Source organism: Ambystoma mexicanum, chromosome 6q (assembly GCF_040938575.1).
Source record: "Ambystoma mexicanum isolate Mex_15411 chromosome 6q, UKY_AmexF1_1, whole genome shotgun sequence".
Taxonomy (NCBI): Eukaryota; Metazoa; Chordata; class Amphibia; order Caudata; family Ambystomatidae; genus Ambystoma; species Ambystoma mexicanum.
This window is the reverse complement of record NC_090937.1, coordinates 576,884,631-576,903,913: the sequence shown is the minus strand read 5'-3', so window position 1 is coordinate 576,903,913 and position 19,283 is coordinate 576,884,631. Positions and strand designations below refer to the sequence as shown.

The 19,283-nt window shown below is 43.5% G+C and overlaps 1 protein-coding gene across 1 annotated transcript in view; it reads left to right on the top strand.

Moving 5' to 3' along the window:
- Positions 1-19,283, top strand: part of LOC138516152 (bifunctional heparan sulfate N-deacetylase/N-sulfotransferase 3) — a 758,026-nt gene that overhangs the window by 273,368 nt on the left and 465,375 nt on the right. Inside the window, exon 3 of the mRNA XM_069631061.1 lies at positions 9,913-10,000. Within this exon, the coding sequence (XP_069487162.1) occupies positions 9,913-10,000 (88 nt within the window). The remainder of the gene's footprint in view (positions 1-9,912; positions 10,001-19,283) is intronic.

The following is a 19,283-nucleotide window of genomic DNA, read 5'->3' as shown; positions in this document are numbered from 1 at the left end:
CCACACTCTCCCAGGTCCTCCGTGGGGTGCAAGTGATACTATAAATCCAAACCCTGAGTTTTGTCTTCGTGTTTTCAGTTACAATAGAGAAGAACCTCTACCATTACTGTGTGGGAAAGAACTCCCTGTAACTGCATCTCGGGCAGCTCAGAATCCTAAGCCCGTGCTGCTGGATGACCTTTACAGTGTGGCCTCCTAGCCAGTACTTATAAGTGCGAACACCGGCATAGGCCTGATGTTAAGTGTCAATGCCACGACCTTGGCCAGTCAACAGGGAATGTTCTGCTGACCAGTATGAACTTTTCTTGCCAATTCCTAAACCTATTTTGCGAAATTGCATTTTCAAAATCCACACGTGAGTTGCAATGCAAAATAGGCACCATTTGCTTCAGGAGTGGCTCCCAAAGGGCATTTGTGCACGTGCAATGTGTGCTGCGGTTACGAATGACTCTGCAGCTTCTCTGTGCTCCAGATCTAAATTGCATCTGGAGATGCAGATGTATGGTAGAGGCAATGCACGTCTCCTGCCCCATTTCAGACCAGACACAGTTCAGGTGCCTAGGAATGCGCAAGACAGACAGGTCTCATTTCATATGTTTATTTGTCATGGCTCACACAGACATGTGCATACACAGCATTGGAGTGGCTGCGCAGTTTTACATGTTCAACCACTATCTCTGTAAAGCTAGCCTTCCGGGTGAGTGGTCTTTTAAGACTATCCTCAAAAGAGTGTGCTCAGGAATCGCGGGATGGAGGGATGGGCAGTTTGCTAGTGTCAGCTGGCTCCAAACCTCAGCTCACATAGCTGCTGGTTACCAGTGCACTTCTAAATGTGGAGCTTGGGTAGGGTGACCAGATTTTCAAGACAAACAGCCGGGACTGGCAACAACATAAAAGAAGGACTGACGACGACATAAAAGAAGGACCAACCCGCTCACCCCTCTCTTCACCCCCTTAACCCAACCTCACCCCGAAACCCATCCTTCAGTATTTGCATAAAAGCCTGTAAATGACAAGCACGATATATTTTAAGTAATACTGACTGAATGATGTATTTTACTGTTACATGTATACAATGAACTTGGTTGTTATTGATATTTAGTGTGAAAAGTGGAGCATCTCAAGTATAACATTTTAAAAGCATGTAATTAGCAAAGCCGCTGTTACTCTGTTTCACATTGCATGACTTGCTGTTGATGTTTTTCTCAGCCTGTCTCAGACAGTGTTTGCACTTAGGCTGAACAGAACCTGGTGGTGCATTAACCCTATTGGGTTTCATTCAGTCTTGCTGTAGCAATCATTTTCTAAACCTGCTGTATTGTAATCAATCGCCTTGGATGGTTGGATGTTCTCTTGGAAGGGTTTCAGAAGAGCCTCTCAGTGACTACTTTAAAGGTGCAGTGGACTATCTTTCAAACTTTTAGGGAACCCTGAGAGGGTCCGCGCCTTCAATTTCTACTATGGGCACGTGGATTAGGCCTGTTATCTCTGGGCCATGTGACTTTAGTGGAATTCGTATTCCTCTAATAATACAGGGTGTTAGACTAGAACAGTGTTGGCTTCATGGGTGGCTTTGGGGGGCTCCCCTGTGTGACATTTGTAGTGGGGCCTCCAGGGCCTCTTCGTCCATTTTCGTTGAGCATTATAAACTCCAGTTACTGGTCTGCGAGCACTCAAGACTTAAATCATCCATCTTGAACTCAGTGCATTTGGAATAATGGGAATTTGGAAAGTTGAGTTCACACATTTAAGGTGTTGCATTCGATCTTTGTGTGCTCAGTGGGGTGTTTTTTGTCTGTTGCAACCTATCATTCCTATTTTCTTGGGTAGGTGCACATCATATGAGGTAGGTGAGGAGGGAGAGTCAGCTAGAGCTAGTGGCTTGATTACATCGTGTAAAGCTTCCCTTCCTGTTCACCTTCCTCAGGTCCTCCCCCTGCCCCTCCCTCCTAGAACCCTGATAATGGTAGTTTGGTTATTCTTAGGTACGACAGTCAGGGCGCTAGTACCTGGGAAAGGTTGGAGGCCAGCAGCAGGCCAGGGGATGGAGCCAGGAACAGGGCCAGGGTGGTATTAAATAAATGCAAAGTTCTGTGACGTGGGAGGGAACCCCATAGTGTGACTAAGGCCGTGAGGGGGGTGGCTGGTTTAATGGAGAACTCCCACTGTAATCAAGACATTACTCTACCCCCCTCATCACCTGGTTACTCAAACTCAAATAGCCGAAATCGCCTGTAAAGGCACCCTATCCAGCGACTCTCTCTGCCTCCTGTTTCTCTTCCCATGGACGTAATTTCTGTTCAGAGACACAACTACAATCTCTGAATACACACAATAAATAAATACAGCTTCTCAAAATCTTTGCCGTGGAGGGAAGCAAAGCTAGACACACCTCTGAAAATTCTGCAGAAACACAGCTCACAGCATCAAAGATCAATACATCATCCAGTTCAGCAATAAGTGTGCATAGTTAATTCCCTTAAAACATATGAAGATACAGGTTGTACAAATCACTTGTAACTTTCTCCACTTATAAACATTGCTAAACAAATGCAGTATGCTGAAGCCTAATACAGCCGAAGCAAAAGAAGACTTATAATAGTGTATACTACACCTGTTTATAGAGAACACGATTGAAACATTTAAAAAATAAAAACTTTATGTAGTTAATATAATTGAAACCTGTAAAAGAAAAAGTTTACAATATTTATACTTAACGCTAAGGGAAATGTACAAAGAAATGCTTAAAACATAACTACAAGAAAAATGTGTTTTGTATACTCACTCAATTCATCAAATACATTGGCCTGGACTCATTGTAATTGTCTACTGTACAACGTCTCTTTTCTGGCCTCACTTGATTTTCTATTCCTCCTGTAAAGGCGCGATGTAGTGGCCAGAATGTAGCGCAAGCGCTATACAAACGCAACTCATAAAATGGCATGAGTACAAACTTGAGGCTTCGATGGTAGAAGAACGTAAAAGAGCATAAAAGCAAAGTGTACTGAAGAATGCGGTTTCTGGAGGCCCTCAACCCATTCCCCTCTCCCACAGCTGGACCGTTACCAGTGCTGGAAATGGAGAAAAATGACCGGGGAAACTGCCACCTCTTTGGAGGAGCGGAGCTGTGGGAAGAAGGGGGCAGGGCCAATGGGGCATGGGTCCAGGTCAGGTTGTGCAACACAGTATCTCTTCATAGGACCCAGTCCTGGCGATTTGCATGAAAGCAAAGAGCATTATGGGAATATCACAATGTCCACAATTTAAAATGTTAAACATGCCGTGTTCAGTAAAACTCCTGTTAAAAAAAAACCCTTAAGCGAAATATTGACTCTTGTGTTTTGATCGGTCACAATATTCTCCCTTATAAAGATGTCTGTAAATTGCAGGAAATATATATATATATATATATATATATATATATAATCTTGGACAGCTGCAACAATGTATGTGAGGCTGGCAGTTTCTGTATCTTTGGCTCAGTGCCGAGACGTAGAGCTGGTTGACAGACAGACCTCTGTGCGAGATTTCTGTGTGAGCGCTTACGCAACACGGGGAAATCCATGTCACATTCATTCAATGATAAAGTGATGCCTGACCTAAAGTCAGCCACTATGTCTGTCATGTCTGAAGCCTCTGTGGTCAACTTTATTTTCTTTGCATAATGATACGTGCAGGTGTACTTCCATTTAAAAACATGATTTCAGTCTCATAATACAACTATATCAAAGTGCTAATGCCATTAAAAGGCTATGTAGCATGCGCTCCAGTAAAAAATAAATAAATAAAAAGTACACCTTAGCGCCCATTTTTTTAAGCTCAAATTCCCCCACTGATGTGCCTTCCATTTGCTCATTCCCATGAATAGTTTGGCCCGCTGAATGGAGCTGGTGTGGTCCATTCGGCCCTCCAGCAAAACAAGTTGTGTACCCCTGCCCTGCACACTCTGTGGCCCTCGATGAAAGCTGTCTGCGCATTAAGGCGCAGGCTCTGGGAGTCACGTGCGAGCCCCTGGGTCTGAGTCCGGCAAGGCGTGTTTTGACTGAGCGCCGCTCCCTCTTACTCCTGCCCGTTCCCTGCACTGATTATAAAGCGGCAAGCGAATCATTCGTACTTAATGTGTCACAATAGCCACTAATAATCGTCGCATCAGGGGAGTATCTGGTGCACATTAAAGGGCCCATCGGCATGCAGCTGATGCAAGATGCGCTTAATCTCGACATCCAGAGCGCGCGCCACCTATCTATAAATAAAGCCTTCCATAATTCCGAGGAAGCGCGCGGCAGATAGAGCAATTAGAGGGGCTCCTCCACGTGCTTAACAGCAGCCTTGGCATGTTCTTGATGCCCTCTTGGCAGCCACTTGAGCGTAATGATTGAGTTTACCTAAAAGGTTGCGCTTGCATTAGTGCCGGAATAAGGCTTTCTATTAAAGTCTAGCGCCACTCAAAAGACTATCAATAGAATGTCACTTAAAATGTGTTTACATTCCAAGCACCTGCTTCCAGGAAAGCACTTTATTAAGCAGAGTGCCCTGTGATCGTCTACGCAGGGGCGCAATGCTGATATCGTCAAGAACCCAGCCCCCACTGTCATTTTGAAACATAATTTCTCTTCGCACCCTTGAGGCTTCAGGCCTGGAACTATTCGGTGCGAGTGCCCTCCTCACAAATCAGCAACAAAGGGAAAACAGGATTAGCTTTGTGTCTCCCTTTAAGTGTTTTTGAGATGTGTGTTGTGGGTTCCAAGAGTGCATTTGCAGGAGTCAGACTGGCGGTCCAACTCGTCCAAAAGCTCTTAAAGGCCTATGCCTGTCCGGTGTCCCTGCACACACGCCTCCATGCACACCTCTAGCTGTCTGATAATCCAATACTGAAGAGGAGCTGTGCCATACATTGTTCTGTTTACCCCACTGGCCTTCAACTTTGCAAAGGAGGCACATTGGAAATTCACACATTGGGCCTCATTCCGAGTACGGCGCTAACCAATGGCGCTATTAACGCCTTGGTTGACGCCGTACCCGGACCGGCAGCGCCTTGGTGGATGGCGGAATTACCGCCCCATTCCAAGGTTGGCGGGGCGGTAATTCCCCAATCCCCATTTACCCTTCCCCATTCCCATTCTTGCCCCATAGGGCATAATGGGAGTGGGGAAGGCGTCAATTACGCCACCGTAAATTACGGTGGCGTAATTAACATCAAGGTCCCTTAGCGCCATGGTTTTTAACACCTGCTAAAAGCAGGTGTTAAAACCACCATGGCGCAAAGGGAACTCGGAGTATGGCGGTAAGGGATTACCGCCACCGCTCTCGTTAGCGGTGGCCGCTATCCCTTACCGCCATACTCGGAATGAGGCCCATTTTCTCCATGGATTGGTTGCAGCAGCAAGAAGTGGAAAGGTTGCCACGGACACGCGATTAAGAGGTGTTTGTAGCATGTACATGGCATAGTTAAATGATAATTAGCTCAGCACAGTGTATTGTGAAAGTTTATTTAAAAAAGAATAAGTGGGACATTTGTAGTTGTACACTTCTTGGATGCCTTCCTTGGGTTGCTGCCTTTCTCTCGGGCCGGGTAGTTGGGTGTCAAAGTATGGAAAAAGCTGAAGGGAACCATGACCTTGATTGTAAAAGAAAAGAGTGTGGTGAGAGTCAGAGCACTGAGGCTACAAAAGGCAGACATGTTTATGCTCACTGCAAGCTTAGTTGAAGCTGGACCCATGTAGCAGCAGCAGCAGCGGGCGGAAACAGACGGTGCACGTAGCAGTGTTAGATTCACCAATGGCAGCACTGATGCAGCAACCTATGACATATCCAAGTTAAGATCAAATAATTATGTTCCAGCACGTTTACAGGGATTGGACCAAGATCTAGTGAAACAGACGAGCATAGCACAAGCTCAATAGGATTTGAGGAAGGCCTTAGTTGGGGTGCATGTGGTGAGACAAGGTAGTAGATGGGAGGAGGACTTGACATGTCATTCTGGGAAAAAGGTAAGTAAGAAAAGACCTTTTTTGAGTTTTGCCATACACTCTTCGTTCTAGTGGCAGATTGTGCCAGAGAAGGGGCAATAACGTCAAACTGCCTACCTCCTTCTTTAGGTTTTAAAAGCAGGATTGTGAGCAGGTGACGCGACTGTGGACTCTAGAACTGAGGTTCTGAAGGATGTTCTGTTATGGGCTTTGTAGGCCAGACATAATACTTAAGGTGGTACACAAAGGATTCCATGAACACGGCGCCACAAAGAGTCCACGTTTGAGAATGCAATTTTGCAGTTTAATTGAACATAAGATTTCAGCCTGACATGTGTTTCGAGCTATCGAGCTCTTCTTCCGAGGCTTGTGAGTCAATTAACAATCACTTGACAAGTTAAAAAATGATTTGTGAGAATCAATCATGAAAGCATCAAATCAAGAGGTTGAGGTCCCCAAACCAGTGGGTAACATCAGGGTAATAGTGCCATGTAATATATAACAATACATCACAAAATCCCATTTGCATAAACACACATTTTCATAAAAAGCCAAAAGTAATTTTAGAAAAATACATACATCGTTTGCAGAGATGATCGCAACCCAATGATGCACGGTGCAAACAAAAATCACGAACAAGGAGACGGAAGAAAATAAATATGCACAAAATATATCATTAGTGTTAGGCTCCAATTAGGTACAAGGTGACTAGTTGGTTACTTCTGCCAATTCAAGACATATACAAAGTATAGGTTGAAATGTACCTTTGATGATAGCACGGCTCACAGCGTAACTCAATTAGCTGTGGAAACTTCCCAAACCAAGGTACCAACTACAGAAATATGTGGAAAAGCTGATTAAGAATGTATATAATATCTGGTTGCCTTGGATAAAACGAATTCAGGTTAATAGGTCACAAGAATAATTTTAATCAAAAGGATGTGTGCCTAAGTCCACAGCAATTAAATGACATGTGAATAAACAAATTGCCAAGTCCTACCTCTTATGCTTCAGTTTTGCGGGTAACTCTAAATATACAGAAAGATACATTTTTGTGCATTAGCTTCCAAAAGAAGTTTTCAGTCACGCTACACTCTTCAAAGTAAGCGAACAAAATCCAATAGACTCCACATATATTCTATAGAAAATATATGTGGAGTCTAGTGATGTTACTCACTGGATTGGGGACCTCAACCTCTTGATTTGATGCTTTCATGATTGAATCTCACAAATCATGTTTTAACTTGCCAACTGATTCTTAATTGACTCATCAGCATCGGAAAAAGAGCTGGATAGCTCGAAACATGTGTCAGGCTGACTTCTTATTTTCATTTAAACTGCAAAATTGCAATCTCAAGCGTGGACTCTTTGTGGTGCTGTGTTTTTGGAATCCTTTGTGTATGATCTTTCTCTACTGTGGAGTATTTCGGCAGTATACCCACACCTCCATCTAACCTGCAGCCTCTAGTCCTTCCTGTATTGGAATATTTAGTCTGCAAGCGCTGGGTGCCTCTTTGGCTTTTCTCTGCCGTTAGTTTCCTCTATTCTAATACTTAAGGTGGCCCTGTCGCGGACTGGCATCAGTGAAGCCTCCTTAGTCAAGTCATTACTGATCTTCAACTTGTGTGGATTTGCACCTTCTGAAGTCTTTGGATTTGGACAGCATATTGTGCTTTGCCGCAGTCCAAGTGGGTTTACCTGGATGCCCACTACAGTTAGGTGATTGCCCTGGGGATGAACGGGAGGAAAGTCTTGAGCATTTCCATTTGCGGGAAGGCATTATTGCGTGCCATGCAGTCCTGGAGTTCATGCCCATGTCAGCATAGCAGAGGATATGTGAGTTCATCACTTTTGTGTGTAGCGGCACCATTTCACCCAGGAATGTAAGGAATAGGCATATGGTATTAATTGTGCAGACGAAGAGATCCAGTCCTGGAGGTGTTTTATTCAGCAGTTTCTAGACCCCACTTCCCCCAGGTCATTTAAAAGGGAATGAAGATGTCTGTCTTACGGGGCACTTGTAGACAGATTATCACTTTGTGAGGGTAGTTGTAAACATTGAAGTTGTGTTCCACTAGTGGGTTGATCAGTTTTTTCAAATGTATGCTGACTGTGGTAAGCCACTGAGGGACCAGGTAATTTACTCCTCTGCTCAAGGGGATGACCTCTCCCACCTTCTCACCCCGGCCGTCACTTATGCTACCTTGTGTAGTCGTTTGTATAGGATGTTGTGTTTAATGGTGTTGAACACTGCTGATAGTCCCATCATAAAAATTATGGTAATGTTTCCATCTTCGGAGTGGAGCTGTTGTCCCACACCACAACCAAAGGCAGATTGTGTGTCATGGAGTGGTAGGAAGCCCAACTGTTATAGGGTGTAAATATCATATTGCTTTACATGATGCTGCAGTTGGAAAGTGAGTACTGCTCCTTCGTCTTGACTTGGTGAGTACTGCTCTTTCGTCTTGACTTGGTGAGTACTGCTCCTTTGTCTTGACTTGGTGAGTACTGCTCCTTCCTCTTGACTTGGTGAGTACTGCTCTTTCGTCTTGACTTGGTGAGTACTGCTCCTTCGTCTTGACTTGGTGAGTACTGCTCCTTCGTCTTGACTTGGTGAGTACTGCTCTTTCGTCTTGACTTTAGCAAACCAGGGGAGGCTAGTGATGGGTATTAGTTGACTGGTTCTCTGGCGAAACATCTACCTTTCATAAGTAGGGGCTGATGAATGGGTAGCTCAGTGACTTGGTCACGGTGCCCATCAGCAGGGTGTTATTGGTGATGGTTTCTACTAGTCGGGTGAGGATGTCAGAATGCATGTCTGCTGTTTCTTCCAGGCAGTGGTTGTCTGGCACCTTTGCTGACCTTAGTCGCTTAAGCATCTGAATTGCTGAAGCTTCCGCCACACTTTCCACAGATTGCGGATGGCAGGATGTTTAGTTTGTCTGCAGACTTAATTTGCTTGAGTTTTTACAATGACCTACCTTGTTTTCTTAATCTTTGCCATAAAGACAGGGGTGGGGAGTTGCAAAGACCCTGGTTTTGGGGGGTGGGGGATCAGGTGCTTTTACGTGTTCAGGAATGGGTAATTAATGGACAGTTTTTAATAGCTCTCTGGGTGATTGATGGCTCCCATGACTTTAATGCTACAGATATTGCTTGTCAGTATATGTTACTTTGTCTTAACAGTGCTGGCTCTTTTAAGTTTCACCTTCTACCAAGCATGCGTTTCCCCATGCCTTTTTCAGTGGTCGCTGTGGGAGTTAGGAATTGAGAGTACCAGTGTTGTTTTGGGGTCTGGACTTGCCTTGTCACAGTGGGGCACACATGTTCACTGCCTGGGCAAAGGTGCTTTTGAATCATCTGACGTCAGGCAAAGATTTTGAACCCCTCAGCCTGAAGTTGTCTGAAGTTATTGGAGAGGGGGTATGTGTCAGATGTAGATCTGCGTGGGTTTCCTTGCTTGCATGGATTGTGTGCGAGCTGGGATGGGCAATTATCTAGAAGAGCATCATATGGCGCTCCAACCTAAGCACAGAGCGGGCCATGATGTCTATGGTGGGGCGCAATGGCCAGGAGAGCGTCAAAGGCCTCTTGTAGACCCTGTTGAAAGATGGTAGACTGGGTAAGGTAAGTGCAGGAGCACTTAAGGATGAATATTTCTTTTTGGGATACATGCGGAAAGTGAGGAATTAAATAGATCTTAGAGATGCAGGAAATCCTGGCTGCATTCGTCTGAGTATGGGCATGTTCACTGTGGAGCATGTACCCTGGGTCACTGATGTTTAGGTTGTGTTACGAATGCTCACTGGGCAGGTGCATGTGATTGCTGGAAACAGTATTTGATAGCAGCCCAAATGTGCATAGCTATATGGGGTCAAATAGTAACATCCGCCATTTCATAAAGCACTGAAGTCTCACGCACCACCTGTGTCTTTCTTTACAGGCCTTGCTGGATACTCAAAATCTACTGAGAACAAAAGTGACAAATTTCACCTTCAACCTTGGATTTTCAGGGAGGTTCTACCACACAGGTGAGAATGCAATACCAATACGATGAATAGTGAAAAAAACGTACATGAAAAGGATAACCTATGCGTTTAAATATATAGTCACCTGCTGTGTGTGCCCACTAAAGAATCTGTGCTTAGATGTGATTAATTTGACAAAGTTATATAAAAACACACCAACACCTGCTTGCTGGATCGCTCACTCATTAACTGACTATGTTGTCTCACTCACTTACGCTCACTCATTCTATCACTCACGTGCTCCTCAATCTCTCACTATCCCACCCTCTCTCTATTCCTAAGACATTTGCTCATTGGTTCGTTCACGCCAATCACTTAGTTGGGACGCTGCACATGTGCACTGCTCTGTATTGTTTTGTCTGTACTTGGAAGACGATGGCAGACTTCTCTTTTTGCATGAAATGGAGCTTCTCACAGAAGGATTTTAGCTAGGGTACTACTCCGAGCACTTTGCATGGGCATGTGTACAGAGTCCGCCGTTGCCCTAATTCTAAAATAACTTGCAACAGCAGTCAGCCATGCATTCCCTGCCAGCCCTTGCTTTCATTGCCTGACCACATTTGATGAAGAAGCAGAATTTCCCCTTACCTACAGCAAGAAGCAAGGGGAGCTCTGCAGATCAAATAGCCATGGGTGGCGGGTTGGAATATCCTTTGCTGCACACAGTTGAATAGGCCCCATGTGTGATATACAGCCCCCTCATTTGCAGCCCCTTGTACTGTCTCTGGGATGGACATTTACAACACATTAAAGTGCCCATGCCTTTACCTTCAGCAACTCCTCTTCTTCGATGCAATTGGGTGTCACGCTATGGGCACATAAATAGAGAAGCAAGTAAATGCACACTATACTGCATGAATTGTGTGCCTCCCCAACCCAACCAACCGAGTATACCCCAAGCTCATTTGGAGAGAAGACTCTTCAGTCTGTGTAGACCTGGCAAGGAAAGAAGAGTATGACATTTGGTTAAAAAGACCGTCACATGGACGAAGAATACAGAAAAGCAGAGGCTGACGACAATCCAGACCCTATCGTTTATTGGTGATCCTGTGGGAGTACCATGTTACAAATTGGAATTCCGTTTGTATTTATTTATTTATTTTTGTGATGATTTTTGTCTTGTCTGGAGAAGGGTTTGGTGTTATAAGGAGCTGTTGGCTTCCCATCTTTGAGGGATTTTGATCTATTTTAGCTTGGATACCAATTTCTGGGATTTTTGTAAGGCTATAAAACAGTAAGGGTTGTGTTGCCAGCTGGATTGACATTGTTTCCTTCTGGGTTTTAAGCCTTAGCAAAAAAACGTAGCTTGGCAGGCAGCCATCTTTCACAATCTCTTTGTGAAATTCAGGAATCCCATAGGCCCGGGAAGTCACCTGATCTTCCCCTTACAGCTCCCCCCCCATTCTGCCCTCTGCCCCAGCCCAGGAAAGTAGTGCCAAAAATGACACGGTTTGCCTTGTCTGGAGAAGAGTTTGGTGTCACAAAGAGCGGTTGGTTACCCATCCCAGGGGTATTTTGGTCTGTTTTAGCTTGAGTCCCAACCTCTTTACCCCTGTTTCAAAGACATTCTAAAAGCTACGTTTGTGTTGTTAGCTGGATTGGAATTGGTTTTTTAAGCCTTTTGAAAAATGAAATTAACTTTGCAGTCAGCCATCTTCCAAACCCCTCTCTCACAATACTTGGCACATCCAGTCCTACTATGGGCCCAGGAAGTCAACTGGATCCCCCACATCCACCAACAACTTTTTTATTACAGTTAGTGAAGAGAGCCTTGCCCAGGCAGCCAGCAAAGGGGAAAGGTTAAGGGTGCCTCCTGTTTGCATGTTTGCCTGGAACCCTCACCCTGCTCCTCAAAACTCTCTACCATGGCCCATTAAACCACATAGCATTAAGGTAAATGACAGCACTGTGAAAAATGTACCACTGTGATATTTAGACACTTTCATAATTTGCCTTGGTGATATTTGCCCACTTTGATAGTTTGCCACTGTATTAGTTTGCCACTGTGGCGTGTTGCCACTTTGTTAATTCACCACTGGAACATTTTACCACTCTGATATTTTGCTACTTTGATAAGTGATATTTTGTTACTTTGGTAATTTGCCACTTTGAAATGTGGGCACTTGGATAATTTGCCACTGTTATATTGTGTCACTAATTTAACACTGTCATATTATTGAAACCACACCATGTTCATAAAATGCCACAGTAATATTTTGCCATTCTGATAATTGTTCACTGTGGGACTCTCCCATTCTAATAACTCAACATATTTTGCCAATGATAGCTTGCCGCTGCAATATTCTTGCAATTCTGGTATCTGGTCACTAGGAATTTTTAGATTTTAGGATACTCTACAATTCTTGATTACCTGTTACTATGATATTTCACAACATTGATAACTACCACTTGGAGACTCTGACATTTGGGTCATGTGCAACTGAGATACTGCAACAAGTTCATAAAATGCCACTGAGATATTTTGCCACTTTGCTATCTTGCCATTTGGATGATTGGTCACAAAGAGACCCTGCCATTTGGACACCTGCCACTGTGATAACCAGCCATTTGAATAATTGGCTACTGAGATACTCTGACACTGGGATAATTTACCACTGAGCGATCATGCCACTGTAATAGTTTCCCACAAGATAACATTTGCTCCAGCCATACTGTACCAGTCTAATAATCTACCACAATTACTGTACTTTCAATGAGAGATTTCCCATTTTGATAAACTTTCCCCTGTGATATTTGACACATTTTGATTATATAATACTTCGATAATTTGCTATTGGGATACTTTTGCAGCTGACATAATCTTTTCGTTGGGAGTCTGTTCCACTGGGAAACGGGGCTACTGGGAGGTCATGCCAGCAGGAGATTGTGCCACTTGGATACTTTTCCACTGACATTCTTGGCCGGTGGGATACTATGGCACTGCAATATCTTCTCTGCTGGATAACTTGAAACTGAGCTATCTTGCAACATTGATAGATGGCCACTTATATATTCTGTTAGTGTGTTACCTCCCCATTTTGACAAATATTAACAGTAATATCTACACATCATGATGATATTCCACTAGGATATTTCTGGCCACTGGAATACTCTCCCATCTGGATACCCTGCCAATGTGATACCTTGCCACTGGGACATTTCCTGTTGAGATAATCTGCCTGTGAAACATCTGGATAACTAAAATGAAAAGCAACAGACCACCAAAACACAATAAGATACAGCCAGCCCACCTGCACCAGATCCCCAGAAGCCTAATAGGAATCTTGAACACGTTTGGAGGAACATTACAACCAAAAGGACAAAATCGCATACCAAAAATAGATACTGCTCTGTAGGGCAGAAATCCGGAAATCAAAAAAACAGAACTATGCAGTACAAATCACAAAAACAAGCATCACACAGAAAGAGACGTTCAACATCACCAATAATTTAAGAAACCTGACATCTTGCCATGAAGTCCTCACTAACTAGCAGAAACCCTATGATGACCTTGCAACCCAATTTAAAAACAAAGTCATAAACATGCAACCAGTCATCAACTCTATGTCCAAGAACATAAGCAACAATATCACCAATGACCCAACCAGAGAGGCATCCACAATATCGAACTATTTCACACAGATCTCAACAAGAAGACTTCACTAAACTAGTAGAAGAAAGCAACAAAGCCAGCTCACCAATGGACCCTTGCCCACCAGACATTGACAAGTACATCCCCAGTGAAGACACGCCGGCAGAATACTTCCACAACCTCATGAATCATTCGCTGGAAACAGGAACCGTGCATAGATCTTTCAAAGCTGCCTACATAAAAAAAAAAACACTAGGAAGCACAGACAACCCCACCAACTACTGGCCTGCCTATATAAAACATCCCTTACTCGTGCAAACCAACCACATCCTGGACCACGCACAAGTTTGTGTCAGGCCTATTAGAGGAATAGAATCAGCACTAACATCCATCTGGGACGACCTAAAAATTAATTCAGACTTCAACATCAATTCCGCCCTGCTACTATTAGACCTTTCAGCGGTCAACCATGCAACACTCATCAAAAGATACAAGAAGCAGGGATAAGCAACACTACAGTGAATTACATTCCTCCTGAGAGAAAGAACGCAAGCCACCTGGCTACCACTCACCAGCTCAATATGAAACATACTCAGCTGTAGGGTTTCACAAGGCTCATCCCTCTCACCACTACTCTTCAACATATACATGACCCCACTCAAGAAACTTACCAGGGGACACAGACCTAAATGCTACAACTATTGATATGATACTGAAATCACCTACAAAGTTGATACCAACAAGGATATAGACCAAACCTTTGTCAACTGCCTCCCACAAATCAATGCATGGATGAGTAACAGCAGCCTTAAACTCAACCCAGACAAAACTGAAATTATGATCATGGACAACAACCTCTCTATGTACGCGCATATACCATGTCCTACTGAAACGGGACCAGACCAGAAGCATCCATAGTAGTTAAAGTCAACACTGTAGTAAATAAATGCTTCTTCCACCTATGTATTATGAAGAAGATATTACCCTTTCTGACCTTTCCACGCATACCACTTGCCACCATCTCTCCCATCATGTCAAAAATAGACAACACCAACAGATCTAACTTAGAATTCCTGAACATCTCACCAAAAAACGGCAAAGGATCCAGAATGCAGCAGCAAGACTCCTTCTAAGAATAAGCAAGAGAGAACACATCATACCAGCACTATGATCCCTACCTGTCAAAAATATTATCTTTTTCAAAACACTTTGCATTGTTGACCAGAATTCCTGCAAGAGAAATCTCCATTTACCAAAGAATCCTGAGGTCTAGCCATGATACACATCTTTTATCCAAACAATATTAGAAAATGAAATATTTTGGATCAGTCTGTTCAAACATCTCAACAAAACTCTGGAACTGCCTCCCTAAATGAATAGAACACCTGACCTTTAGGAAAGCACTAAAAACATGGTTCTTCGATTTGCCAACTCAACTTGTCAAACCTTGGCCCATGGTTAAAGAGAAGCATGCAGCTTTAATCCAAAGATATACAGTGCAAAGTACTGAGCCTTGGCTCAAGATTTCCAGGTCACATGCTCCAAGTGGATTGGCCTACCAGTGAAGAGAAACCTACCATTGCTAACCACTGCACAGTAGGTTTCAGTTTTCTCAAAAAACAACCAGTGCAACAATGATTCCATCATTTATGAAAACAGGTAGTAGGCGTCCCTCTCCAGAAAGAACATGGCATGATAACCTGTTCTGCGTTTTTTTTCCAGTTTGAGAGTTTGCAGCCATCGCTTTTTGCTTAATGTACCTTTCACAGATGGGAAATATCCATTTACATATCAGTCTTTTTCCCGCCCACATGGGCAGTCCAGCACCGAAATGCTATGGCAATTCTTTTCTGAACAAGAGTACCAACAGCAACCTCATACAAGTGTTTCAGCCTTATCGGGCCACATCAGTGAGGTGGAGCGGTGCCTCTCTGAGCACAGTGAGCAGGGAGTCCACGCCTGGGTTCTCCCAGGTAACTCAGGGTGACCAACCACAAGTTTCCTGCAAACATTTTTCAAAAAAGATAGCAGGCACCCCTTTCCAGAAAGAACATGGCATGATAACCTGTTCTGTGGTTTGTTCCCAATTTGAGAGTTTGCAGCCATCGCTTTTTGCTCACTGTACCCTTCACACATAGGAAATATCCTTTTGCATATCAGTCTTTGTCCCTCCCACATGGGCAGTCCAGGACTGAAATGCTATGGCAATTCCCTTCTGAACAAGAGTACCAACAGCAACCCCATACATATGTTTCAGCCTTGTTGGGCCTCATCAATGAGGTGAAGCTGTGCCTCTCTGAGCACAGTGAGCATGGAGTCCACATCCAGGTTCCCCCAGGTAACTCAGGGTGACCAACCCCAAGGTCCTTGCTCATTTTTTAAAAAAAGGTAGCATGCGCCCCTCTCCAGAATGAACATGGCATGATAACCTGTTCTGTGGTTTTTTCCCACTTTGAGAGTTCGCACCCATCGATTTTTGCTTACTGTACCTTTCACAGATTGGAAATAACCATTTGCATATCAGTCTTTGTCCAGCCCACCTGGGCAGTCCAGCACCGAAATGCTATGGCAATTCCATTCTGAACAAGAATACCAACAGCAACCCCATACACATGTTTCAGCCTTGTTGGGCCTCATCAGGGAGGTGGAGCTGTGCCAAGGATTCAACCCTATTCTCCTTACAAGGATCACCCCCTTATTCTTATGCCTCCCAAAACTACATACTATCCCCATCCTAATCTGCAAAAACACCACACAACCAACTACATCTGGTCATAATAGGGTAACAGCTGGTAAATAGTGTGAGCATCAGGGCACATGATGGCAGTGCCTAGCAAATGCACATCTTATGTCTATACAACAGCCAAAACTGTTGTTTTTGCCAATGCTTATTTTTAACAGAAATTCAGTGCAAGGAACAGATGTGAGTATACACATAACTAAGCAACCAAGCAGTAGCCCCATTCATATGAAAATCGCTACCTTCACACATTGTTTTCCCCTCACATGTTTGGATTGTATGTAGCTTAATCGTGCATGAACAACTTGTTGAAGCCTATCAAATTCTCTGTATCCAGTTCTTGCATTCACAAATGGCAATCATAGGCATGACCACAGGGTGCACACAGGTCTCTGCAGTAGTTGCATTAACCCACTGTAGGTGAATACTACTTCTAGTGAGAATAACTGAACTACAAGTCCCAGAATGCAAATAACTGCATTTCCTCTACACAATTAGGTGGTTTGGTATTGTCTCAAAATATATGTGCCTATACATTTTGAGTTATTAGAAATGAGAAAAAGAAACAGAGAAATCTATCCATGTCCCTTGCTAAATTCTGGAGAAAACCATTAAAATAATATATATATATGCACAGCAAGCACTAGTAAGGAAGTGTGGATGATGAGTGTGTAATAAATAGTTAACACTGAAGTTCTTTAGTGGCTGCTTCCATCCTTGACTGAATACTGGACATTTATTATTTCTGGAATGAAACAAAGTATACTCAACAGAAAGGAAAGGGAAACATCTATAGCCATATAGTACAATCATGTCTGCCTGTGATCAGCACATAGCACCAGCAGCCATCTCTGATTCTGAAGAAGTGTAAAGCTGTAAACACTGTTGAACTGTGGAATTAAAAAGTGAAATATCTGACAGCAATGAGTGTGCGAGGTTCCTTTATTGCAGGCATGCCTCCCCAATACTTTTTTGCACAGGCATGACTGCATGCCATGGAAAAAAGGCTACAGAAGAGTTTAGAAAATAAATGTTTGGGTACACCAAAAGCACGCGAGAAGGATTCTATGGGAGCGAAGTCTTGTTTCCATTAAAACGTGATTCCCTGTGTCGCCCCATCTATAAGAAACAGGCACATTTTCAAGGGTACAGGCACAGCATGGTTCTCTAAGGCACAATGGACAACATGTATGCTTTGTTAAAACCTAGAAAGCCCTGAATAACCTCACTGAATCAGAGCGCTGAATTTGTATGAAATAACGGCGTGAACAACACTGCATTATCAAAGAAGAAAAAAACTGCTTTTTTTGTATTGTGTGACACCTTGAACCAGTCATATTGTCTTTGCCATCATTGCTTTAAATGCTCTCAGTAGGAACACATGTATTACGAGGACAACTAAGCTGCAAATCCCAGAATACAAAGTGGAGTTGGTTCAAAAGCCACGACAGGCTCAAGTGTGGCTACCTTACAGCTTTGATCAGCAATTGACAAGCATCTGCTCTCTGCAAAACTAGTTAGTTTAGCTTTGTGGAAAAATAAGACACAGCTAAACATTTATAACTCTGTTAAAATGAGGTAAATAAACAGCACAATCAATGTACTATTGCTCAGTTACGCAGTAAACCATAAACTACAGGCACTAAAACAAAGTGTAGGTGATGAGGATTTCAACTCGGATATTTTTTTTTTCCAAATGCATTTTATTAGGTTTTATTTCTTTTCAAAAAACTTTATTCGATGTAGAGTCATCAGGATTGAATACATTACAAAATAGATAAAAAATACACAGTAACAAACAGTTTGAAATAAACCTGCTAAAAGACTTTAGGTAAACTACTAATGTCTTCTGCTAAAAAGGGTTGTTGCAGCAGCATAAGGCTTTGGTTGTCATGCACAAATAGGTGAATGGGCACTGCCATGCGTAAAATTATCAGAAAACCAGGAGAGAAATTCTCGCAGCCTGGGGCCAAAGTTAATAAGCTGCCATCTTTCTACTCAGTAACCATGCTCTGTGCAGGTATGTAGCCACGGAGCCTGCCGTTGAGGAGATATGGCATTGTGCGAGAAAACCTAGGCATGGCCCAATGTTTTGATACCTGCTTCCAACAATAATGGTCTCAAATACAACCGCCTTAGCCGCTGGATGGGGTTACAATATAAAAGAAAATGTGCAGTTGTCTCCTCTGCGGCACCGCACAAAGGGCAGTTAGCTGAATCTGAATCTTTCCATTTGGAAGTAAAAGCAGCATTTGGCAGGATCCCAAACCTAAGCCTCATATAAAGTGATCTTGCATATGCAGGAATGATAAGGTCCAAATAGGCTTCTGGACCATCTGTGTGCCTCCGATCCAAATATTCCAGGCCCAACCTTAGCCTCGAAGCCTCGAGGAGAAGATTCCTTGCTCTCTGTCTTATCAGGGGCTTAATTCAGCTCCAGTTCGTTGCACAAAGGCTCCCAGGGACATTCCAAAACTCGCCCACATTCAAACAGAATAATACGTTTTTTGTGTGGGAAAGCCATTTCAGGACCACTTGCTCCTTCAAGCGACATTATATGTAAGAGAGCGTCCCTACATGGTTCCAAAGCTGGTTGGGTCCAGACGCTAACCCATAAGGAGACAGGCTGAAACATAAGATCAGTGCTTGAGAGGTTGTGCCATATTCCAAATGAACTAAAGCAGTCTGGGCACTAGGGGAGTAATAATAACAGTTTCTTCAGAAAGTTGTTTTCCCTTCTAACAATCGTCTCAACATCCTCAAGTCCCCGTAGCTCTGAGCTGTAAAGGGCGGCTGAGACCACATGCTTCTGATAGAGTTATAATGCAGGCGAAATTGCACCACTCCCATGACAGGTAAAAAAGCATAAAATAGCACTGTTACATTTATTCAGTGTAAGGGCAGCCCTATTTATCTGAAGAGCCCATCCTGGTCTCGCCTGGAATCTCACAGCT